Source organism: Eumetopias jubatus, unplaced genomic scaffold, assembly GCF_037043125.1.
Source record: "Eumetopias jubatus isolate StellerSeaLion01/CBP00866 unplaced genomic scaffold, mEumJub1_p1.0 scaffold_12, whole genome shotgun sequence".
Taxonomy (NCBI): Eukaryota; Metazoa; Chordata; class Mammalia; order Carnivora; family Otariidae; genus Eumetopias; species Eumetopias jubatus.
In genome coordinates this window covers 25,164,573-25,191,222 of record NW_028274818.1, presented here as the reverse complement: position 1 = coordinate 25,191,222, position 26,650 = coordinate 25,164,573, and the positions used below count along the sequence as shown (strand labels likewise).

The window sequence follows — 26,650 nt, the reverse complement described above, 5'->3', positions numbered from 1 at the left end:
ATCTGAAATTGAATGCAAATATGTTTTTTGAGTATAAATATTATCTTCTTCCATATATTATGTTGAAACAATTTTGCCCTCTACAACTTCATAACCTTGGATGTGAACATGAGGAAAATGCTACCTAGGAATCCTCGTGCACCCAGGCCAGTGCTCCCCTGATAATCAGAAGTTAGGGAATCTACCGCCTCTTCATTCCATACTCTTTAAGTATTAATTACTCCTTTTGACTTTTGAGACAAGACATGCCTTTCTTGTCACCAACAACAGTGATAGTCACTGTTAGTGTCTAAAGAATTCATTCAGGAAGCAGGTTCCCCCCAAGTCAGGCTGGACTGGGAGCTGACAGGTCAAAGGTGATCAACTATATGTCAGTGTGTTTGCTTGAGAGTGTTTTATAAGAAGTACACAGAGCACACATCTGGGTTATAAAAGCCCTTTTATAAAGCCATTTTTAAACAAAACAAAAAAAAAGTTTACAAAAGAAAAAAGATACAGAAAAAGAATAACTTGCTTCATATGTCCCAAAAAGAGAAAAAAAATAAAGGGGACAATGCCAACATGCTCAACAATAAAGGGTTCTTTTTCTTATTTTTTTAATACAAAATACAAGCAAAGGATACACATACTCAAAACAGAGCTCAGGAGCAGACACGCAGTCCTGGAGACCCTTCAATAAAAGAAAGCAGGAGTTTGTTTTTTCTTTGTCTATGCAGATACATACAGAGACTGGGATATGTAAAAATTAAGTATCACAAAAGACCATCACACAAGTCTACCAATGCATGTTGCATCTATAATTCACGAACATGGTCAACAAAATCATGTTCACTTCAACCTCATTTCATTTAAATTAAAAAAGAAATCTTTTAAATAAAGTGGTTACATTCAAACTTTAACTTCCTTAGTACCACACTGCAGACGTCAGCACCGTGGTGGTATCGCAAGGACACTCAACCCCCTGGTGTCTGATCATGTATCTAGCAACACTGTAGTAGTAAGAAAGGGATGCCCCCATCTCAGCCCATGGACTAATTAAATACATTTAAACAGGTTCCTCTCTATAATCCTTCCTGCTCAGAACGTAGATTAAGAACTAAAATCAAGGAAGACTGGGAGTTTTGGAGCTGGCAAAAACGAAGTCTGAAAGATGAATCAAGGCATACAATTACTGAGAACTTGGCTGCTGCTTAACCTGGCAAGTCTTCAAGTCTTTCCTTAAATCTTGCAGGAATTAGGTGTATAAGGTTTGTTGCAACATGTTCATGGTAAACAAACTCTACTTAGAGCTCTTATTTACAAATCTTGTAACAAATACTTCTGGAGGAAAAGAAGAAGTCACTAATTTCCCGAAGACAAAAGTTTACTTGCCAGACATATACAAACACACACTCACACACACACACCCACACAATACTTCGGGGGGTTTTATACATGTTATTTAGGGCATAAGCTGAGTACTATACCCCTACACCCCATTGAAAAAGGAACAACAAAAAAAAAAATCCCAATTTTACCCTCCCCCCATAAATCTAGAAAACCCTCCCTTCACCCCTGATGTACAAAGTGTATGCACAATGGTGGCATTCCACCAGCCAGACAAAGCATGCTCAGACAGATGTCACCAGCTCAGTCCCTCCATTGGCATGGCAACAGGCAGGTTTACAGGAATTTTCCCAATAGTGGTTAATACACAGTCAGCACCACTGTGAATTTTGTGAATTAGGCTTCGAAAAAAAAGTGTAACTTAGGGATTTGGGATTCAAAGAGTCATTTTGTGTCAAGTTTATCCCAAGATGAAGGGAAAACGGGTTGCAGATGGAAACTTGGCTAGAGATAGCTTGATGTCCCAATATTCAAACTAAGTCCCTTTTCCAATAAACCCAGCTCTATGCACAGAGAAAAGACAATTTTCTGACCCCAAGAGCAAACAGCTTGTTATAGTTTCCCTATCCCGCGACAGCAAATGTTTATTACTTGTCCTGCTTAAGTATCTGTCTGAATGCCATTCAAGAGCAGAGCCCAGGTTTTGTCCTTTCCAAACTCCTAAGGTGATAGTCTCTTCACAGTGCGGCTACTGGTGACGCAGGAACAGAAAGAACTCGTCAAATCCAAACGCCCACTCTTTAGAAGAGCAACAATGGCCACATGATCTTTTATAAAGCTCTCCCTGTTGCTCCTGGTAAATTCTGCCCTTGCCTTCCTACTACTCTCAAAGCATCTCCTAAACTGGTTTAAAGAAAAGCACCTCCTTCTCCCAACCAGTTCTCTAAAATCCACTTGTTACTTGTACGTTCACGGATAAAAGAAGAAACGTTTAAAGAAAAAAAAAAAGCATCGAGTTCAGTCTAGCTGACCATATTCATGAGTGTCAAAAACTTTACTGGATTGTAACCTCAAATTCCACTCTTGATTCGTTACCTAAAAGAAAATGCTCTTTCAACAAGTGCCAAGGGTAAGTATGAACTGAGGATTGAAACGGAGGCAAAACAGTTACTGTGGGGGGAAAAAAAGCAGTATGCAAGCTCCTTCCTGGGAAATCAACTATTCTTCTTCCAGAGGAAACACTGTTACCTCCCTAAAGGAGGACACACCCCTTAATTTCCCTTCATGGACTCCACAGGGAGTGGGGCTGTGAAAGGGAGAGACGCTTCAGAAAGCAGGACAAACCTGTCACTGAAATTAACATGCGCCCTGTGGGCCACTCGGGGGCTCCATCCGAGGTGCGGAGGGCTAAAAGCAGCAGGAAGTTACAGATTGAAGAGGATGCGAGCTACCCATTTCTAGCTGTGGACGCTGGGGAGGGAAGTCTGGAAATACAGCATCGTAAGAACCAGAATGTAGTGTCAGTCAGCATTAGCTGCCGAGATCCATGTTCCAGAGGGAAACCTAACAGAGCTAAGAGAAATCAGGTACCACAAACAAGCACCTTCCGAGGGAGTGAATGTCTCACTTCCTGAGCATGACGCTCTTGCCCCTTCGCCACAGGCTCGCTAGGGGTAAAAATGGGATTGAGTCAAGGATGGTGCCAATGGCCACTGTCAGCTTCTAGCTTGTAGCCTGGTCCTGACGCCGCTGCCAAGCCTGACTACGGAGCACCTATTTCCAGTTGAGACACCACAGTTGTCCTGCTATATGCACGCATGATTTGAGGGGAAGGCTAGAGTGTTTTAAATCATCAATAGAAAGTGGAGAAAACAAAGGTCATTCAGAGCCTGTCTCACCTGGGGACACAGATCCTTTTGTCTAGTCCATTAGAAATATATAAGATATTTTTCAATCTCATGAATTAATTTTTAAAAAAGGGATCGCAACCAAATGCACACAAGTCACCTAGAAGACAGGATTACCTCTAAAGAATGAGCGTATATCACAGAGATGTTAGTGCAGATTAATATATTAAAGAGACCGCGTTACATAAAATACCGAGGCTAAAGTTTTAAAAGACCCCCCTCATCTTCACGAAACATAATCTAAGAAAAGTCCAAATGTTACTAGGAATGTAGGACTTATAAACCCCTAAAAACAGAAGTGCATGGTGGAAACACTGAGAAGTCTTTTACTAGATGAACAAGAACCTTCTTGTTAAAATTGGATACCCAAACAAACCCACTAAAGCAAACAGAATAATCTTTACCACCCTCTTACAGAGGTCACCACTCTAAAGTTAACCATCATGAAAGATAATAATCCAACTGCAACTTACGTTCAAGTTTTGCATTTTTGGCCAAGTACTAAAATCTCCAAATTCATTCTCTAACGCGCGCCGCGCACAACAGTGAAATGACTCTGCCATTGGGTGTTATTTTAAAAAGTCAGAGTAAGGGTAGTCTTGAAAGTGTCTTAAAAATCAGAGTAAAAACATTCCTTAAATAACCTTTTGTCCTAGGAATATCTGCAAGAAAGCCATGTTGTCTGAGAGAAAAACATGCTCTAACTTAAGACAGAAAGAAAACTGCATAAGATATTGAAGCAGCACACCTACATAGAGGCAGAGGTTAAATTTCACTATTTTTTTTTTTCAACTTATTAGCACACTAAGACCCCTAACCCTTGCTCCCTTGAGCTCATGGTATCAGGATGTGGAGGATCAAACCTACAGAACGATCTCCTGACCACTTTCATAAGGCATGGAAAGTCTGTTCTTGGTGGCATATAGGCTCCTAACCACATGGTCTCCGCTAGCCCTGAGCCCCTGAAACTTCTGCTTATGCAACGTGAGCAGTAAGCAGGGGCACCAGGAGAAAGACAAAAGCAAACTGAACGGTGTGGGAGCAGCATTTACCATACTCCCAGTCAAGCACAGAATGTGAAGTAAGTGAAGAAGAAAGCCAGGAGAAATCATGTCTTAGAGCAGAACTGGCAGGCTCTGGGGATGGGGTATGCAGTGGTATCCTCTGCAGGAGCAGGAAGCCGAGAGATGCACTTCATGTGTCTATGAAGAAATGGGAAGACAGGTGTGTGAAAAGACAAATGTTCTATCCCCAAATAAAAACAGAGCATGGTTCATGGGATCTGAATGCACATTTTTGGCATAAAAGAATTTCAATTTTCTATTTTCATAAAGGAAAAATCTCAAGTCTTTGTGATTGAGTTTCACATTAATTGGTACTTTATTTGCTTAAAACCTAAACATTGTCAGTTAAGAAGAAATCCACTCTGGTGTATAGATCTTGCCATTTAAATTCTAAGGTTTTTTTTTTTTTTTTTGATCCTTGGTAAAATTTTATCCGAGAAACAGAATAGATAACATATATATTTAAAAACATGAACCATTAGAGAACGAAATAGGAAATCAAGAGTGATTTAAGTTTTGGTGGCCCTTGCCTTTTTTTTGTTGTTGTTCTTTTAAAGTTCCTGAAAGACTGTAGCAGGATAAAAGGATCACTGGCTCCGGGTCTCGTTGAGATAACAAGTGATGAAATTAAAAAAAAAAAAAAAAAGAAACAAAGAAACAAACAAACAAAAAAAAACACCACACCCTCAAACAAGGTCAAGGAACACCATTCCCTGCCTTGCCCCCAAGGTAAAAAATACGAATACTTTTAGTAACAATTCAGAATTCATCTTTATGTCCTACCTGCCCCATCAGTGGAAGTTTAACATCATGATTTTTTTTTGACATCTATACTTATGTATATAGACATATAAACTTGTATTAGATGACAAGTGACTTTTTTAAGTCCAGGTAGAGAAAGAAGCAATCATTTTTAACCAAAACCCTTCTATGTTTTTTTTGATTATGATTCAACTTGCTATCGCTTAGCAAAAAGCAAAATTTCCAGAGTGTTCATCTCAAATCTTATTGCTTTACAACTGTGGTATACCTTCCATTAAAAATAAAAAGGTGAAGCAGTCAATCCAGTGATTACTTTGACATGGCTTTCATTGGGAAGGGGTGGGAAAGAGGGGTGATGGCAAAGAGAGGACCAATAGACAGAAAGGTAAATTAAACTTACAATGGTTCTCTTAAAAAAAAAAAAAAAGAGCGAATGTTATTTTCAAGAAAAGGAAAAAAAGCATTGAAAGCCCATGAGTCAAGCCACAGCCAAAACCATGTTCTATCTTAAGTAGGTTTTCTTTTTTTTCCCCCTTTTTCTTTTTTCTTTTTTTTTTCTTTTTTTAATAAAATCTCTCCCCAAACCATCATCACTTTTTTAATCCTCCCCAGACTGGGCTTCATCTTCAGACCCTTCATCCCCTGATTTCTCAGGTGGAGGACTTGCAGAGGGTTTCTTTTCTGGAGGGCTTTCTGGTTCCTCGTCTTCTTCTTTGGGAGAAGGAGTCTTTTCCTTTGATGCCTTTGAAGCTGTGGGGCGACCCACCTTCCCTTTGCCTTTCACAGGGCTTGGCGTCACTGGAAGAAGAAAAATACCAATGTAGGGAAGGGAAGAGAAGAAAAGATCTTTAAATAAAAATCGGCTATAAAACAAAACTTTAAGAATTAAATCTATAAAGACCACACCCCAACTGACTAAAAATCAAGGTGGGCACTGGTTTCCATTCACTCTTGCCAACACTATGGTGCTGCGTTAGCAGTAATGTTTATAATAAAGAAACAGGATGCTATAGAAACTGCATACTATCCTTAGTGGTTTGTGAACACAAGTTGTTTATGATAAAAGTCACGTCTAAAAAGCAGGTCAAAAAGAATGGATACAATGTGAGTAGAAACAGAAGTCACCAAAGTTTTAAAAAATTTTTTTCTAAGGACGTGTCACTCATTTTATTTTTTTAAGTAAACTCTACACCCAACGTGGGGCTCGAACTCATGACCGAGATCAAGAGTTGCATGCTCTACCACTAAGCCAGCCGGGTGCCCTCATCGAGGAACTTTTGACAATTCCATGATTCCTAGCAGTAAGAAGTGATGAGTAAAAAATGTACAAATCACCAGCCCTAGCTGTCAGAAAAAAACCAAAGCAAATCTAGCTTTCTGATTTCACAACAAACGAGCTGTGACTAGGAGACTATCTGGTAGCAACCACAATGGCGCCGAGCAAATGAATCCGTGTTGCCAAATGTGGTTTTATTCTGCGAGCACAAAGGATGGTGTAAGCATCAGACTGCAGGATTGAAATCTATGATCGCAGGTGTGCATTTTCGCAATTTCAGGTCCTTCCTAGCTGCTGGGGTCGTGATACGGGCGGGAAAAAGCGCAGGCCCAGTTCTATTGCTGCGATGTTTGTCCGCAGTGCCGGCCAACAGGTCGCTGCCAAACCTGCTGGAGGCGGCGGCAGCAGAGGGACGGGGCTGCGCCGCCAGACTCCTGCAGGGGCCACAGTCCTTATGAATAAATAAGTGATCCTTCCTGGTGTGGAAGACCGGATCCTCGCAGAATTCTCTTATTCTCGTGAGGTATGTGGCCAACGCTGAGCCCTAATGAAGAATTTCTGTAGAGAAAGTTTATTGGTTCTTGAAATTTTTCAAAGCAGCCATTTAACTTTACTTGTAGACAACTCACCTGTGGCCTTTAGCCTGGGCTTGGGCATTTTCTTTTCTTTTCTCTCAGGTTTGGACTTCTTAACCATCTTTTTGTTTTTCTTTTTTGAACTGCCATAGTCACTATCATCATCGTCTTCCATTAGGAAGTCTTCATCGCTGCCGGAATCTTCTGAGAGGAAAGAAGAATTTCAACGTCCAACTTAACGTATACATCCTTCCAAGGGAACGAAGGGAGACAGTGCTAAGCATGACGGGAGGGTGGGATCTGGGAGTCAAACACTCTTGGATTCCGGTGGCAGCTGTGCCCCAATCTGGCTGGAGTCCTCGCCAGCCCCATCTGTAGGGTGGGTTTAGCACATGCGCGCGCGCGCACACACACACAGACACAGACACACGCACACGAGAGCTGCACCACTGACTTGTTCAGTCGGTTGAAAACAGGAAGAGATAAAACTTAATCTGAATAAAAACTGACGCCATCGCAAACTTTTTTTTTTTCACCAGTAACTTTTGGTAGTTCCATCGTTCCCCTATAGTACCGGGGAGACCAGGGAAATGAAACAGAACCAATTTAGTGTGTTTGGTCCAACAATGAATAAATGAAACGAGAAAGCTAAATACAAAGCAAAAATACATGTAGTTTATTAATCTGAGTAACGTGTGAAACATCTAAATCCTGCTACTAACACTTTTTTTTTGTTAGGGGAGGAGGTCTACACCTTCTGCTCCCAGGCCAAAATACAAAACCTAATCACAACACCCACCATGTAACTGTTGCTTTAACAACTGTGTGTTTAGTATTTGAGTTCAAATGATGGACATCATAATCAAGAGAATCTAAAATAACCAATATCAAAAAACAGCCATCTCTTCTAACAGCAAATATCTAATTTAAGGGACTGACTGTAACATTTAGCAGCCGCAACAACACAGAAGTAATCAAGGTCACAAACTACAATCACGACCCGAGTAACAAGTCAGCTTCACGTACTCTCCTGGAACGGTGCCTCATCTTCTTCTTCTTGCTCTTCCTCACTGCCCACATCTTCCAGGAGCATCTCTCTCTGTTTAGAAGCTGCCTTAGAGGCTGCCTGCCGTTGCTGGCGCACATTTTTATGATCTTCTTTTTCATCTTCGCTGTCCTCTGTAAGATCAAAGTTACAATGCAGCGATCAAAGAGTTGTGCATTTATCTGAAGGCTGAAAAGGCAGTATGAGATAGAACCTGCAGCTTTATTTCATTCAAACGGGGTACATCCTATCCTTAAAAAGTCCTACAAAATATACGAAAGGGGAGCTAAAATTCAAAGAATGAACTTGAAAAAGATTACGTCCTCATTACTGCATAGAAAATAGCTTGGGCATGTAGTTTTAAGTAGTCATAAAGCTGAATTTAGGTGTGAATACATGCTTCCTGTAATGTATTTTAAACTTGTATCACTGCATTGCCCTAAAACTATCAATTACATTTCAATCTCTGTTCACAGTTTTTAGAAACTAAAGTTAAATTTTTTATTTTTTAAGAGAGAGAGAGAACACAAGCGGGGGTGGGGTGGGTGGAGGGTTGGGGGGGAGGCAAGGAGGGGCAGAGAGGCAATCTAAAGCAGACTCCACACAGACTCGGGGTTCCTGATCTCAAGACCCTGAGATCATGACCTAAGTTGAAAGCTTACCGAACTGAGCCACCCAGATGCCCCTAGAAAAATATTTTTAAATAGAAGAGGAGAAGACTGTCTTCCAATGGTATTATTCTAAGTTACAAAACCTATTTCTTGTCAACGTAGGCAGTCAGATAACAGGCTAGAAAAGGAATGAAAGCGGAGTGAATTCAGTGGAGTGAATTCAGTGGAACTTTGTCTACCCTGCACATATTAGCTAACAGCAATCTCATGTAAAGGGAGATCCAGACAGGCAAAAGCAGGGGCGTGTAAGTCAAAACTAAAGTGATTGGGAGCAACACGGAATAAACCCTCTATACTGAGAAGAGTTAAATTCAGAAATATAAATACCAACAAGTAATCAGGATTTAACATTTTGCCATGGAGTCTTTATTAATTCCTTTGAGTTAAAATTCTTACCAAGAAAGCTTTCTCTGTGACTACTGTTTCAAAGGACTACTTGCCAGTGAAACAGGTAGGGGTGAGACTACCCTTTGCTTGCTCTTTACCCCAGAGTTCATCACCGCCCCCCCTTTTTAGAGCTTTATGTCACTCAGTATTATATATGCTCTTTTAAATCAATTTAGTTTGATGTCTGTTATTTGTTCATGTAAATGGTTTTCAATGTCAATTATGCAGGAGAATAATCTCTAAATATTTTTAAAAAACAAAGCCCCAATGTCCCACTGAAACCTACTGAATCAGAAATCCTGGGGTGGGACAGAGCAGGTAAGCCTGTTAACAAAAACCCTCACAGGAGACTGTAGTAAGCCACCAGCAAGGAGCTCTTCAAAGATGGAAACCTCTCTGTAATGCCAGTATTTACAACAGTGCCTGGCATTATTATAAAACCACTTATATTAAAATGTCCAATGAATAAAGATATAAATCAATCACTTATTACATTAAAAACTGTTTATTACCTGCTGAGTGAGAATCATCCTTCTTGGTTTTCACATCTTTTTCTTCGGAGTCCTCACTAGAAAGGGAAAGAGGAGAAAGTTTTAAAAGTCTTATTAGATCAAGGGGCGCCTTAGATCATCGGGCTCCCTGCTTGGCAGGAAGCCTGCTTCTCCCTCTCCCACTCCCCCTGCTTATGTTTCCTCTCTCGCTGTGTCTCTCTCTGTCAAATAAATAAAATCTTAAAAAAAAAAAGTCTTAGATCAAAATCTAAGTGAACACAGATCCCTAGTGTCTCTCACAGGGAAGAACACCGAAGAACACCTCTTTTGTAGATGAAACACTCAAAACAGATGCTGAGGCGTGAAATTGCTTCCATTATTTCCCTAACTTTACAGGGATGCTAATGAATAAGCACAATTGTATTGACTTTTGGAAAATACTGCTTCCAAAGACCCAAAGGAAAAAAAGAAGCTACCTCAACACGGGCTGAAAATTTCTCACCTGTGGATAAGGCCTGGTTCACAAGAACATTTAATTTTTTTTTGAAAGATCTTATTTATTTATTTGACAGAGAGAGAGAGAGAGAGAACACAAGCAGGGGGAGCGGCAGGCAGAGGGAGAGGGAGACGCAGACTCCCCGCTGAGCAGGGAGCCCAACGTGGGGCTCGATCCCAGGACCCCGAGATCATGACCTGAATCAAAGACAGACGCTTAACCGACTGAGCCACTCAGGCGCCCCTCAGAAGAACATTAATAAAAAAACAATTCTCTGTTGTCAGAGGCAGAGTATAAAAATACTAAAAGTAAATTACATAATGAGTGAATGGTGCGAAAGTAGGCAAATGAATGGACAGCACCAAATATAGATGCGAAAACCACCTAGAACACAATTATTAAAGGAAATTGGAGTGCAATTATATAAATTACAATATCTCAAAATTTATCTAAAAATGAAAATAAGTCAACAACTATCTCCCATTTTTTGCCTCTAATATTTTTTCCTTTTTTTTTTTTTTTTTAGGATTTTATTTATTTATTTGACAGAGAGAGAGACACACACACACAGCCAGAGAGGGAACACAAGCAGGAGCAGAGGGAGAAGCAGGCTTCCTGCACAGCTGAGAGCTCGATGTGGGGCTCGATCCCAGGACCCTGGGATCATGACCTGAACCGAAGGCAGACGCTTAACGACTGAGCCACCCAGGCGCCCCGCCTTTAATATTTCTAATATATTAGAAACATAAACACATAGACCTGCCTTGTATCATGGAGAAAATAAGTCAGCTCAAGATCACTGCAAAGTAAAATAATAAGAAGGTGCTTCAAAGTTCAATGGAAAGTTTTATAAAACAGTTTTTTTAAGTCACAAAGATGCACACTTTATGTAGTTACAAATCTTAGCTCGGGAATCTGGGTTCTAGTGTCCTGTCTGTCATTAATTAGTTGTATGATCTCAAGCAAATCACTTGTTACTCTCTTCAGTGCTAAAATTTTATGATTCAATGAGAAATTTCAATAAACAAAAAAAGAAACAATCATACATAAAAACTGCCTTCATAGCTTTTTCAAACAGCAGGTCTTGTAAATCTCTTTCGGTATTTCCTATAATCTAGACCACACTCAAATGACAAACTACTGAACCCAAGATTCCCAAACAAAGAGAAGAACCAAATACATTTCCTTACTAAGCAATCTGATCCAAGACACGCTGTAGTTCTGAAACCTGTGACTACTCTAAATGTTTTTATGCAAAATAAGCACTTAATTCACAAGTTACAATGATGAAGAACGATTACTTTTTCTAGTTCTTTTATTACTGGGTTTATAGAGACCATTACTACCTTGAGTCCCATTACAGTAAAGTTAAGTAAAAGCTGAACTTTTAAGTAGAGACCAATAGAAAACTCAAAACAATAATGGTCTGAGGAAATAAACTATACAAGGTGGTTAATACAAATGGCAATAAAAACTGTATTTCAACCGCTCCTGACACTTAGGAAAGAAAAATAAAACCAAATGATTAGAACAAGGAAAAGTTTAGGCTACATATTAATTATATTGATGAGACACTGTTAACTGGTAGCAGGGGACAGAGAAATTCATTCCTAAGAGAAATATAAAAAATGAATATAATGAAAGAGAATCAAAGTTGGGCTGCTATATAAAACTGGATTAGAGATATACACTACAAAACCATGGAAGACCTGTCTCCCCACAGCAAAATTTTGTCTTATTTGTCCTCAAAACCACGTTTCTGAAATTTTCCAGGGAAGAAAATATTGGAGGTAAATATTGTTGTTTCTACAAATTTAGCAACCTGTGAATTCAGAATGGAAAGACTTCTGTGTGGGGCTTTATAAGATTTTAGTCCTTGAAGGCTAAGTATCTTGGAAGAACTGGTAAGAAAAGATTTCATTTCTTTGAACTCTCCTACTTAACAGTATTATTTGGAAGTAGTATCACCTAATGGTTAAAACGTGGACTTTGGAGTTCAACAGACATGGTTCCAAAACCTGTTGGTCCATTTGCTGGATAACTTGGACAAATCACTGAACCCTTCTCTAAGCTAGTATTACCCTCATAAAGGTGTTATGAGAATTAAATGATAATAAATATAAATTAGCACATAATAGAGACTGGCAAAGAATCATAAACAGTAGCGATCATCATCATCACCATTACCATCACTAAGAAGGTCTTAAAGTTACACAACACTGAGTATGAGAGTGTGCAGATCTGTGATAGCAGAGACAAAAATTACAGTGCTAGTCTCATGAAGCAATTATAGTTAAAATCACAACTCCTGTGAACTTGTTTATAAAACTAAAGGAAAGGGGAACAAAAACCCCCATGAATGATTAAGGTATCTGAACAAAGGAGAATTGATTACAGACAGTAAAACTCAGCAGGCTATACAACTTAAGATTCTATAACCTTTAGTTATGATTCTGCCAGTGCTGGGTGACTGAATGGGAGAGATCCCGCATTCTGCTATCACTACAATGAAAATGTCAATACTAACGTTAGGTAACAAATTACAACATACTTAAAACAATCTCTCTGCTTATGCTCAGGGGTTTGAGGTAATGACAAAAGTATTCCTGGAGATCACCTTGGATTCCAGCTTGAGTCCAAGCAAGCCTCGCGACCTTAAAGAGGGTAACCTCTAGACTCAAGAAGCACGCCTGAGATAGTAAGAAATATGCAAAACAACACGAAGTGGACAATAAGCACTTTCCCAAAGTAAACAGAGATCCCACCAGTTTAGAGCAGAGAGCACCTCACCGCAGTGGGGCAGTGTAAGCAGGAGCAGATTAATAATGCCTCTTACCTATCCTCCTGTGAGTTCTTCCCAGATCGCCTCTTATTTTTAGCTTCTCGAGGAGATGACCGAATTTTCTTAGCTGGAGGGCCTGAATCTCTTCCATAATCTTCATCTAAACAGAGCATTTTTCAAATTCAATGAACTATATTATGACTTTTACATGTAGAAATTATCACTGCTTATTTTTGGAGATAAGTATCTCTCAAGCTATTTAAATGGTGACGGGGCAGGATTTCCCAAATAATTTTCTTTCATTTTTTAAAAATAAATTGTTTTCAGGGCGCCTGGGTGGATCAGTCATTAAGCGCCTGCCTTCGGCTCAGGTCATGATCCCAGGGTCCTGGGATCGAGCCCCGCTTCAGGCTCCCCGCTCAGCGGGAAGCCTGCTTCTCCCTCTCCTGCTCCCCCTGCTTGTGTTCCCTCTCTCGCTGTGTCTCTGTCAAATAAATAAATAAAATCTTTAAAAAGAAATAGTTATCTAGCCCAGTCCCTTTTAGTCCTCATGTGTTTACTTTAATATGTCCATAGCCAACTATCTCTTACCATTTCGTATCCTACCATTTAATTTCTTAAAGATACTGCCATGTTTCAACATCTTCCTATTTACATGAAAACTATTATAGTAATAAAGCAATACAAGCATTTTAGAATGTAGAGAACCCACAATTCTACAACCCTAACACAATTACTGTTATCAAGTAAATTGCTTTTAAACTAAAGTATTAAATGCAGCATACTCTGACACTTGAAGAAAATACCTCTAATTTCAAGTCCTATAGAACTAAAGAAAATTACCCAATCTTAAAAAGTTTTTTTTTGTTTTGTTTTTGATGTAGTGTTCCATGATTCATTGTTTGTGCATAACACCCAGTGCTCCACGCAGAATGTGCCCTCTTTAATACCCATCACCAGGCTAACCCATCCCCCCACCCCCCTCCCCTCTAGAACCCTCAGTTTGTTCTTCAGAGTCCATCGTCTCTCATTGTTCTTTTTTTTTTTTTAAGACTTATTTATTTTAGAGAGCGACTGCACGCATGTGAGTGGGAGGAGGGGCAGAGGGAGAGGGAGAGAATCTTCAAGCAGGCTCCACGCCCAGCACAGAGCCCGACATGGGGCTCAATCCCACGACCCCAAGATTGTGACCTGAGCCAAAATCAAGAGTCAGATGCTCAACTGACTGAGCCACTCAGGTGCCCCCGAAATTGATTATTTCTAAAACTGTTTACTACACCATTATATGTAACAGTGGAGAGATCTGGAAGTAGTCTGGAGCTTTAGCAATTATTAAATGGTTGGACACATTATAAATTCCATTATGGAATATCACACAACCATTAATAGGAGTTTCTCAAATAACTTTTTTTTTTTTTGAGATTTTGTTTATTTATTTGACAGAGGGAACACAAGCAGGGGGAGCGGCAGGCAGAAGGAGAGGGAGAAGCAGTCTTCCCACTGAGCAGGGAGCCCGATGCGGGGCTCGATCCCAGGACCCTGGGATCATGACCTGAGCCGAAGGCAGCCGCTTAACGACTGAGCCACCCAGGTGCCCCTCAAATAACTTTTTATAACAGGAGAAATATACTTATAAGCAGGAGTGGGACAGAACCCAAAATTCTACTGCAAGACTTCAACTACGTTTTTAAAAGGGAGAAAAGACACAGACTTTTTAAACAAAAAGGTTAAAATGGCCATTTGCTAGCCAAGGGACCTTGAATAATATCTCTGCCTCAATTTCCTTATCTGTAAACAATAACAGTATTCCCCATTTTAATAGGACTGCTCTACTAAGGATTAAATGAATAAATGCAAATATTTAGCAGCATCTAATAAATGTTAGTAATTCTTCTGGGAGGTTGGATTGTATGTTATTACTCTTTTTTACATTTCTGTGTTTTCTAAGTTTTCCCAAATTGCACATATTACTTTTCTAAGTAAAATTAGATTAAAAAAAGGAATAGTAAATGCATCTGGAAAATAATGAGAGTAAGGACATATTCTAAAGAAACCTTTTATGGCTAAGATTTAAGACATATTATTCAGGGGTGCCTGGGTGGCTCAGTCGTTAAGCGTCTGCCTTCGGCTCACGTCATGATCCCAGGGTCCTGGGATCGAGTCCCGCATCGGGCTCCCTGCTCAGCAGGGAGCTTGCTTCTCCCTCTGCCTGCCACTCCCCCTGCTTGTGCTCTCTCTGACAAATAAATAAATAAAATATTTTTTTAAAAAAAGACATACTATTCATTCCATGATAAATTAGTTCACAATCCAAGATGTTTCAAAATACTCTCATTTAAGTTACTTTATTATGCAAAAAACTTAAACTAATATAAGGTACAAGTTTTGCTGTGATTGTAGCTGGGGACATTATCAACTAATAAATACTGCATCAGAATTACTGCACATTTAAACTATGGAATCCAAAACTGTAAGAAAAAAATTAAGTATTTATTATCAATGACTTAACTAAAGAAAGTTAAAATCCATGCAAGTTCAACTTTTGTTTTGGGTGACACAGATCTTGATATAATTTACAATTTACTGAGATCATGAAACTTACCAGCATCATCAGATTCCTGAAACTGTGAATAATCAACGACCTTTCTATTTCTGTAGAAAGAAGAGACTCTAATTAAGATCATAAAAATGTAGGGCTTTTCTATGTATTAAAACACATGCTCCTATTTCATAAACAAAATTACAACTAGCTCTGTGAAATTTTTCAGTAAGCCCCCACCTCAGCCAAAAAACCTTCACATGTTGTTACAGAAAAGTCTAACTTAAATCAAAAGTATTTCAAACTACAATTCTCCTACTGCTCATCTCAATGATAGCTCAATTATTCTCTCCCTCAAAACCTCCCACCTCCCAAAACACACTTAAACAGCAAAATGAGCCAAACTACCACATGAATTCATTAATGACACAGAAATATCACATATGCACCAACAAAAACTAAATGTTTTACATTTTTTATTCTTACTGCTATACACACATACACGTGTATACCTGATAAAATTATTACTGATTTTTTTCAAGGCAGAGTGATTTTTAAATATAATAGTTACATTATAATATACAAATTATGGTGACAGTAGATTAAGCCTTACATAGAAGAAAAAATAACTGATCCACTCAGAAGATTTTTTTTTTAAAGATTTTCTTTATTTATTTGACAGACAGAGACAAAGCGAGAGTGGGAACACAAGCGGGGGAGTGGGAAGGGGAGAAGCAGACTCCCTGCTGAGTAGGGAGCCTGATGCAGGGCTCGATCCCAGGACCCTGGGACCATGACCTGAGCCGAAGGCAGGTGCTTAATGCCTGAGCCACCCAGGCGCCCCAGAAGATGCTTTTTATTAAATGGTCTGTAATTAAGAAAAATATGAAAGTCTTACAAATTTATGTATCTACTTGACTCAATGATTTTAAGTACTTTCTACTAGGTAAGGCATCTTTAACAACTTGAACCAATCTTAATTTCCATTTTCCTACTTCATACTCTAAAAGTTTAAAATTCCTCCTTTAGAGATATATAAAAGCTTCCATGTTAGTATCCAAATAGCCTTGCTTTCAAAAGAGCCTTCCAGGTACTGTACCATTTAGATACCGAACAAGTGAACTGAAATTACTAAAAGAAACACGCCACCAACTACACTTAAACCTGAGCAGAGGAATATTCCTGATTTTATAGATTAAGACATCATTTATATCCAAAGACAACATGCTCAGAATTCAAGCATACATACACAATTTCTATGTAAGATGTGAAAATGAAAGGTGTAGGAGTGAATTCTGAAAACATGGGGCTTAGATGTGGAGAAAGGTATAGCCATACCTTGGCTTTGGAGAAGAAAGATAGGCTCTTAAGGGATTTTGCCTTCTGTTTTTCTTTGGTCTACCAGCAATGAATTATCTTTTCATTGTACTGCCTCGGTAAGTCAAGATGCAAAACTATAAAATATGCTCTAAATATGTTTTGTTAAAAGCAGCTGATTTTACAAATAAACGATACCATTGTATTAGGAAAGTTAATTTTAAAAACATGACTATTAATTCCACTTATATGAGATATCTAGAGCAGTCAAATTCAGAGACAGAAAGAATGGTGGGGGCACCTGGCTGGCTCAGTTGGTAGAGCATGCAACTCTTGATCTTGGGGTTTTGAGTCTGAGTCCCCGTTAGGTTTAAGAGATTACATAAAATAAAATAAAATAATAAAATAAAATAAAATAAAATAAAATCTGGATGGCTCATTGAGTTGAGTGTTCGACTCTTGGTTTTAGCTCAGATTATGATCTCAGGGTCTGGAGAGCGAGCCTCACAGCTGAGTCAGCTTGAGATCCCCCCACCCTCTCTGCGCACACTGCTCTCTCTCAACTAGATAAATAAAATCTTAAAAAAAATCTCCCTCTGCCTGCTGCTCCCCCTGCTTGTGCCCTCTCTCTCTCTGTCAAATAATCAAATAAATAAATAAAATCTTAAAAAAAAAGTTAAAACAATTAAAAAAAAGAAAGAAAGGAAGGAAGGAAGGAAAAAGGAAGGAGAATGATGAGGAGCGCCTGGGTGGCTCAGTCTGTTAAGCGTCTGCCTTCGGCTCAGGTCATGATCTCAGGGTCCTCGGATCCAGTCCTACATTAGGCTCCCTGCTCAGTGGGGAGTCTGCTTCTCCCTCTGCCCCTCTCCCTGCTCGTGTTCTCTCTCTCAAAAATAAGATAAAAATAAATAAAATTAAAAAAAAAAAAAGAATGGTGGATGCCAGGGGCTAGCGGGAAGGAAGGAGATAGTGAGTTAATGACATGTATAGTTTCACTTTCACAAGAGAAAGAGTTCTAGAGATTGGGTGCATAACAGCGTGAATGTATTCAACACTACAGACCTGTACACTTAAAAATGGTTAAGATGGTAAATTTCATGTGATTTTTACCACAATTTAAAAAGAATAAAATATTTCCTATAAAAAAAGACTAGTTGGTGGGGCGCCTGGGTGGCTCAGTTGGTTAAGCGACTGCCTTCGGCTCAGGTCATGATCCCGGAGTCCCGGGATCGAGTCCCACATTGGGCTCCCTGCTTAGCAGGGAGTCTGCTTCTCCCTCTGACCCTCTTCCCTCTCGTGCTCTCATTCTCTCTCTCTCAAATAAAATCTTAAAAAAAAAAAGACTAGTTGGGGGGCTGATAATTAAATGCCTACTATGTTTTAACAAAATAGTGATTTTTAATGAGAGATACTATGAAAAACAGTATAATGACTATGTTCAGCATTATTTAGGATCAAAAAAATGGGACATGTAACCAGGAAAAGAAAAGTATCCAGAAGAGGGAGTTTGAAATATTCATCTCTAATAGTTAATGTACAGGTTCTGAAATTGCAAGCATAATAATTCTAGTTTATCCATGCTGGCGGGATTGCAACTAAAATAATGGTACAATTTCCGGGTACCACATACCAATAGATATATTTTATGAGACTATATAAAGAAGGGTAACCAGAATGGCGAAGGGTTTATCATATGTAAAGCAACTAAATAAACTGGAATTTTTAACTTGTAAAAGAGAAAACATGTTAGCTACTTTAAGGCTTTAAAAATAAAAGAGCAATGAACATACAAGCTTATTAGCTTCCTGATCAGATTAAGTGTGGGTTCAACATAAACAACTTTGTAACAGTTTGCTAAGATAGTTACTTCCTTAGTCTGTCACAAGGAATACTCCAGAATGGAATTATATAGTAAAAAGTATAGAATCTTTGTTAATAGGAATCTTGGGTTCTGGTTCTAGAACTTTGGGCAAATCACATAATTTCTTTGGGCCTCAGATCCTTCTCTGCTGGAACTGATGGCCTAAATTGCTGGACAGATCTCAAAAGTTATGCCATATATATTTTTACGTTTATTTAAGTAATCTCTACACCCAGCATGGGGTTTTAACTCATAACCCCGGCATCAAGAGTTGCACACTTTTCCAACTGAGTCAGCCAGGAACCCCTATGCCATAAATTTAAATAAAATTATTATTAAAGTTCAAGGAAAAAGTTTTCGTCAATTGCAAATGGTCAACTATCCTTCTGTGTATGACACATCTTAACTCATATCGCTGTACCATTTGTTTTCTTCACTAATCTAAGCTTCTTGAAGGTAACAATGGTCTTACATCCACATTTCCCCCCATTTTTCCTTTTTTTTCAGCCTTTCTTCCTTCCTTCCTTCCTTTTTAACCACAGAGCAAGGTAAAAAGTAGACACTCAGATGTTTCTAATTTTTTGCTCTTAGGGCAAATTTAAGAGCTCTGTTAGAAACCTAATTTTAAAAGATACTTGAGAGGATAATATCCAATCTCCTTCAAGTCTTTGAAGGCCTTATCTTTTGCCACTTAATCAAGCAACCCGGAAATTTGTAATTCCTCCAATCAGGTTGTTTCATACCAGTTGGTCATGTTTCTCCTTGGCCTACACTGCTGCTTGCTTCACTCCCACTCCTATCAGATACAACCTCACCTCCTCTCAACACCTTTAATACTCTATTGATACTATATAATCTACTCAATTTGTCTTCCCTACTAAATGTGAACTTCTTGAAGACAGGGGTTGTCTCTTCTTCATTCAGAACACCAAAATCAAGAAATGCATTTGATGAGCAAATGGACTTGGCATCTGCAAAGGGTCAGGGTGGGAAAGGGTATCATGAGAAGATGTATGTAGGAGCCTTCAGCCTATCAGACACTTATTTCCCACTGCCCTTAATGACAAAAGAAAATTTAGTTTCCTCCGTATGAAATAACTAGTTATTTTAAATCTAAGAAATTAAAAAGGCAACTATTTGGTACATTTTCTTTTAGCTTAGTTTTTAACAAGCAGAACTACCAAAAAAACAAAAGTGCCATGTAGACCGTACTGATATTACAGGAGTAATCAAATTTAAATTTTTCAAAATTAAATTCAGAGGCCACTCCCTCATTTGAAACACAAAATATTTTACCTTCAGTTATGTCAAATGGTCAAAATTATCAGAATTCTCTTATGTACATAATAAATGTCATTTATCACAGAAACTATAAAGTCCAAGTAAAGCAAAATGTAAATATAGAAGCAAATCTGTCTTAAGGATAACTAGGCCAAAAAAAAAAAAAAAAAGAATGCATCCATCCATAAATGTTAGAGGAAAAAGAAAAAATAATTTAAAAAAGGATCTGCATTAACAAGGGTCATTCATAATAACTCATTATAATGATTTATAATAATAATTTGGTTCATTTCCTGCCTTCTAAAGATACTTCAAACCAATAGTAGAAATACTATTCCATTCCTTACAGATTCACCTTATTTAGGGTGGAAATCACGCCTACTGAACTTACTCCCATGTAAACTAAAAACAGAAGATATATTGGGATGGAAACACATTTTTGAGTACTATATAAGTCTAAGGGCATGAGAACTTCTACTTTGAGTTGAAAATAAAGAAACATTCTTACTTCCTCAAAATACCATCACTTAAATGCCTGAGTCTTCAGTGTAAAATGACCATCGACAACTAGGACAACTAGAATGGGGAAGACAACACAAAATTTCACTATAGCATAGAAGGTTAAAAACAGATTTTTGAACTGGGTTAAATCCTGGCTCTGCCACTTACTAGTTGTATGTCCTTGAGCAAGTTACTTCCCCTCACTGAACTTCAGTTTCCTCACCTGTAAAATAGGAATAACAACACCTCTCTCTCAAGATTGTCGTGAGGGCCAGCTACACAGCTAGCCAATAAAGAGCAGCTATTATCACCTGTAAGTACTAATTTGTTCCACCCAGAATACCACTGCAATTATGAATATACACAAGTAACACTTTCAATTATCTGAGCATGATGATTAACTTGCTGTTTTAAAGTATGTTATGTCTTAGGGAAAATCCATGTATAACTTTTGACTCCTACCCCCAAACTTAACCACGTAATAGCCTACTGTTCATTGGAAGCCTTACCAATAATATACACATATTTTGTATGTCATATGCATTCTTACAATACAGTAAACTAGAGAAAAGAAAATGTTAAGTAAATCCTAAGGATGAGAAAATAGATTTATAGTACTGTGTTGTATCTACTGAACAAATCTGCATAAAAGTGGACCCACGTAATTCAAACTCAGTGTTCAAGAGGTCAACTGGATAGGAACACAGAAACTTCAATTAAGTTTTTTCTTACTTTAAAAACATACATGATCTCTCTGTCTAGATTCTAAATGTACCTTGGTCACAATGAACCAATTCCTGAATGATCACCAGAGGGCTCTGAGATGAGAAGTCCCCACTTTTGCTCCAGGTTAAAGTGCAAAAACAAATGGTAAAAGCGGGAAGCTAGACAAAGAACATGAAAAGATCTGGTTTTGGCACAAATGGGGATAATTCAAGCAACTCAGAAGCAATAGGGACTTTTTTCTTCCACTCTTAATCAATTTCTTTCTACTAAATACTGATAAGTCTACACCCAAAATGCTCTTTCTTAGAACAGTGACTAAGACCAAAACAATGATATTCCTGAAACATGAGGCACCTCTAACCAACATTCTGAAGAGTCAAGGATCAGTGTTTGAGATGAAAATTATCACACCTTTGAAATGACCTGAGAGAAGATTAGAATCTTCTCTCTCTTTTTTTTTTAAGAGATGGAGACGGGGGGGGGGCGATGGGGAGAGGGAGAATCTTAAGCAGGCTCCATCTCACAACCCTGAGATCATGACCTGAGCAGAAATCAACCAACCGAGTCACCCAGGCACCCCCCGCCCCCAGTCTCTTTTTAAAAGTAAGCTCTTGGCTCAACACAGGGCTTGAACTCATGACCCTGAGATCAAGAGTTGCATGCTCTACCAACTGAGCCAGCCAGGTGCCCCTAACCCTCTTAACTTAACAGATGAGAAAACTAAAACCACATAATCCAGCTCTACTTTATAACAAGCCTGCACATCAAAATATGGAGATCAATAACAAGCAAACTTGGGGAGGAAGCAGAACTTCCGAATATAATTAAATTATTGACACCCTAAGCTTTATACTACCTGAAGAGCACAAAACCATTTTCTCAAGGCAAACCGGAGAAACTTTTACACAATCTATTACATTATTAAGCTCCATCAACAGACTATTCTTCCATTTTCACCCTGAAGAAGTTCTGGTCAATGCAGGGAAGAAGCATAAAAAAAAAAGAATCTACCTTGCTAACTTTCTAGAATTTAACAAGTTCCTCATTAGACACTTAAAGCACATTTGAAATCTGAGTTTTGAGAAACCTAAAATAACCAACATTGCTCTTTTGACTAATCACCTGGGTGGTAAACATCACATTTGGTCAGATGAATGAGATCCTATAGAAGTGTTTTTCAGTTGATAGGTCACAACCCACGACTGGGTCCTGATATGAATTTATTGGTGTATAACCTGCATTAAAACAACAACAAAGCAAATCAAAAATATCAGAGAAAATTGTATCTAAATAACAGTAAGTTCCTGACACTTGTTTCAGGTATTTGTGTTCTTGTGTGTAGCGACCTCATCAAACAAGTTCGAGACCCACTGCTTTAGAATAAAAAGTGGATTGCAAAAAGAGATTTCTCAAGTCATTATTATTTTTACCTTTACAAAAAACAATTTGTTACTGATCCATGGCAGCAAAAGAATAACTTCTCTTCCTATTTTAATTTTTTTTTTTTTTTGTAATTATTAAGCAGGCTCCATGCTGGGCGTGGAACCCAACATAGGGCTTGAACTCATGACTCTAAGATCAAGACCTGAGCTGAGATCAAGAGTCAGAGGCTTAACTGACTCACTCAGGTGCCGCCCCCTTTAAAGGTTTTATTTAGGGACACCTGGTGGCTCAGTTGGTTGAGTGGCTGCCTTCCGGCTCAGGTCATGATCCCAGGGTTCTAGGGTTGAGTCCAACATCGGGCTCCTTGCTCAGCAGGGAGCCTGCTTCTCCCTCTGCCTGCCACTCCCCCTGCTTGTGCTCTGACAAATAAATAAAATCTTTAAAAAAATAAAATAAAGGTTTTATTTATTTACTTAGAGAGCGCCTGTGTGGGGAGGAGCAGGAGAGGGAGAGAGAGAATCTTAAAGCAGGCTCCATGCCCAGTGCAGAGCCTGAAGAGCACGTCTCGGGGCTGGATCCCACAAACCAGAGTTCATGACCTGAGTTGAAATCAACCGACTAAGCCACCCAGGTGCCCCAGGTTTTATTTTTTTAAAGTAATCTCTACCCCTAATGTGTGGCTTGAACTCACACCCCAAGATCAAGGGATGCATGCTCTACTAACTGAGCCAGTCAGGCACCCCTAATTTCCTATCTTTTTAAAAAACTTGATTTTTCAAGTTTAAGCACTAATAGAATCTACCCAAGTTTGGCGGCTAGTGGTGGGGCAGGAAGTATGGTGACGATGATGACACCAGGTGTATTATATGTACTAGAACTACTAGACCTTAGACAATCTAATCCAGTCTTATCCCAACCTTGTTATCCTAGCGATGAATGTCCCAGAAGGGAATCCTAAGAACCTCTCATGACCTCACCAAGAAGGTGAAATCTGCCCCTAAAGTCATGTCTACCTCCTGGATTACCATGGTTTAAATCTAACCCCTCCTCCACAGAGTAGCCCTTACACTTCATAGGACAGTTTCCACTTTTTTCTTCAAGGCTAAATACTAGGGTTCCTTCAACCCTTCCTCGTGACTTATTTCAAGCATCCTCATGACCTAGTCACTACCCTGCATACCACCTGGGATTTAGTAAAGTTTATCAAGTAGTGCCCCAATCTAATCATAACAACACAATAAGGTTTACAAAGGTGTATGTGGAAGACAGAAGGAGATCAGGATTACAAATTTCCGCCTCCTGTTCTACGCTGTGTTTGTACTAATGTAATCCAAGATCTCGATTGCCTTTTGGGCTGTTATATCACACAACGTACTGGATGTTGCAATTCCAATAACCAAAACCTCCTTTTCCCAAGATCTAAAACCTTTTTGTACTTCATTTCAACATATTATTTATCTTCTCAACTTACTATCTGCAAATTTAATCAACACTGGCCAAGAACAAAGTCCTTTAAGGCATCAGTGGAAATGTTCTTTTAGGTTGACCTAAACCTATTCATCTGCCTTCTCTGGATACGGCTATTGAGGTCCAAGTCCATCACAGTGAACTAGCTTTCTGCCTACATGTCTTCATTTTTGCCACAAGGACCTCATGTGAAGCTCTATCAAAATCTTTGTTGAAAGAGAAACCCAGTGGGGCTCGTGGGTGGCTCAGTCAGTTAAGGGTCCGATTCTTGACTGCCGCACAGGTCATGATTTTAGAGTCATGAGACTGAGTCTCAAGTTGGGCTCTGGGCTGGGGGTGAAGCCTGCTTAAGATTCTCTCTGTGCCCCTCCCCTGCCCCACTCACTCTCTCTTAAAAAAAAAAAAAAAGGGATGCCTGGGTAGCTCAGTAGGTTAAGCATCTGCCTTTGGCTCAGGTCATGATCCCAGGACTCTGGGATCAAGTCCCATATGGGGCTCCCTGCTCAGCGGGGAGCCTGCTTCTACCTCTGCCTGCCCCTTCCCCTGCTTGTGTTCTCTCGCTCTGACAAATAAATTTTTTTCTTTTTTAAAGATTGTATTTATTTGACAGATAGCAAGAGCGGGAACAGAAGCAGAGGGAGTGGGAGAGGGAGAAGCAGGCTTCCCGCCGAGCAGGGAGCCCGATGTGGGGCTGGATCCCAGGACCCTGAGATCATAACCTGAGCCGAAGGAAGATGCTTAACTGACTGAGCCACCCAGGGGCCCCAATAAATAAAATCTTTTTAAAAAATGTATAAAAAGAGAGAAACCCAGTATTTTTACAGTATTCTTTTACTCTAATTAAAAAAAAAATGGGTTCGTTTAAACCAATGATAGTTAAGCTTTTAAAAAATAAACGTTTTTTGTCTGAACGAAATATTCCCAGGAACCACAAAATAAAACACAGCGAGTAAAAAGTAAAAGCAGCATTATAAGAGCATAAAGTTGTCTTATAATTTCAAATTTAAAGAATTTTCTCATTACAGATTTTCCCAACTTCTGTTGTCAAGATAGGTTTTCTAAAGATTTCCTGGCCAGATCAATTTGGGTATTATCACCTCCTTAAACAAGTGAAAGCTTTGAAAGTCCTGCATTAAAGAAATCTGCTTAACTTTGATCTCTAATATTTTAAAGACAAAATTTGAATCCAATGCTTGTGATATCCCTGAAAGCCAGCATTAGGAAGACTACTGACCTCGGACTGGCTTTTTAAGAGCCCACGCTGAATTTAAAATTATTACAACAGTAGTTACTACGATGCACCAGACACTTCACCTAAATTCTCATTTAATCTCACAATCTCACAAGAGGAGCTAATTAACATGAATTCAATTTTATCTGAAGAATCTAAAGGTCAAATAGGCTCAGCAACTTTCCTACCATTGCAAGTAATAAAGCCAATTTTCCAACTCAAGCCCATCTGAACCAATACCCCACAGGGCACTGTTGTTGCCTGTAACCTCTCAAACCTTCCCTTCCTGATCGTTCACAAATCAAACTCCTCTACAGAACGGAGACTACTGAAGTTTCTGCCTATCCACATAAAGTTCCTGTATCACTACACTACTCCCTTAAAACTTAGGACATTTGTCTCTCTCCATTCTTCTATTCCTCAAAGATTATTCATATGCCACATTTTCTCAGGACATTAAGAACATTAGTTCACAGAAGTCAGGATACCCGAACTCAAGAGTAACTTCTTAAAACTGTTTCATTCATCTTAAGCTTTAAGTTCCTTTTGGCTAAGATTTATTCCTTTGACTCTATCTTGTATCATTCTGTTACAACTAAATGTAAAATTCAAAATGTCACACGATGCAAGAAAACAGTTAAGTACAATAAAATGAACATTCTAGGAAAGCACTCCTAGGTTTCTTGGATGGAGTTTCTAATTTCTGAAAAGGGGAGGCAGTGAAGGAGTTTTGAATGATGAGCCAGACAGGTGTTTATTAGCTCACTGTCATAATCCCCTACTAAATCTTTTATCAACTTGCTAATGTTTCAGTCCAGATGAATAAATTTTAATAGGACACTTCTTACTCCTAAAAAATAGTCGGTTCCACCATATTCTCTCCATATAGGAAAATATTTTGTCTAAAGGTCATGAACACAGATTTCAGTGAGTATAAAATATTAAATAAAACAGTCTAGATTTTTCCCAACATGTAAGTTGAATGTAAAACCTATGCACTTAGGGACAGAGAAACCTCAAGTAGGTCAGACTGAAGGGGCCTCCGAAGCGCACACTACCCCCTAGAGTCCTGTCTGCAGCAGAGTGTCTCGGGAACCTCAGTGGACTCTTCCAGTGGTCTTAACTCAACCACCTGGCACAAATCTGCAGGTTGTCAGGTTTAGTGACTCATTACAATGAAGGCAATGGCACATCAAAAGTTTGGAGTACCTCACCATACAAAGGAAAACAAAAGCGTTTGGGGAAAGGTAGATTTTAGGGGAAATTTAAATGAAGCAGTATCTTGATAGGCTCCAAGCACAGGGAGAATGTGTTTAATGGGGTTAACAGCAGGTCTGACCACAACTGGGTCCTACTTCTTGGCAGAGAAGTTAAGCTGGATGTGGAATTGGGTCCAGCAGCTCCTCATCTGAAGCTCAAGTTGTAAACTGAGTTCTCCAAGTCAAAAGGACCTAGCTCTGACAAGTGTGGGACTTCATTTTTACTAATTTCAAACAGCAAAGTTTCTGACAGTCTCCGCTTTTAGAGAATCATTTCTTAGTAGGAAAGCAATAGTCACTTGA

The 26,650-nt window shown here is 39.0% G+C and overlaps 1 protein-coding gene across 2 annotated transcripts in view; it reads right to left on the bottom strand.

Moving 5' to 3' along the window:
- Window positions 1-422: 422 nt before the first annotated feature.
- NUCKS1 (nuclear casein kinase and cyclin dependent kinase substrate 1) overlaps window positions 423-26,650 on the bottom strand; it is a 32,481-nt gene continuing 6,253 nt past the window's right edge. The window contains exons 2-7 of one of the 2 annotated variants that reach the window (XM_028120184.2): window positions 15,385-15,434; window positions 12,837-12,942; window positions 9,526-9,581; window positions 7,937-8,089; window positions 6,965-7,114; window positions 423-5,857 (exon numbers count right to left, since the gene is read on the bottom strand). In XM_028120184.2, the coding sequence (XP_027975985.1) occupies window positions 5,658-5,857; window positions 6,965-7,114; window positions 7,937-8,089; window positions 9,526-9,581; window positions 12,837-12,942; window positions 15,385-15,434 (715 nt within the window). In that variant the 3' untranslated portion in view covers window positions 423-5,657. The remainder of the gene's footprint in view (window positions 5,858-6,964; window positions 7,115-7,936; window positions 8,090-9,525; window positions 9,582-12,836; window positions 12,943-15,384; window positions 15,435-26,650) is intronic. The other variant, XM_028120186.2, reaches the window with a different exon arrangement.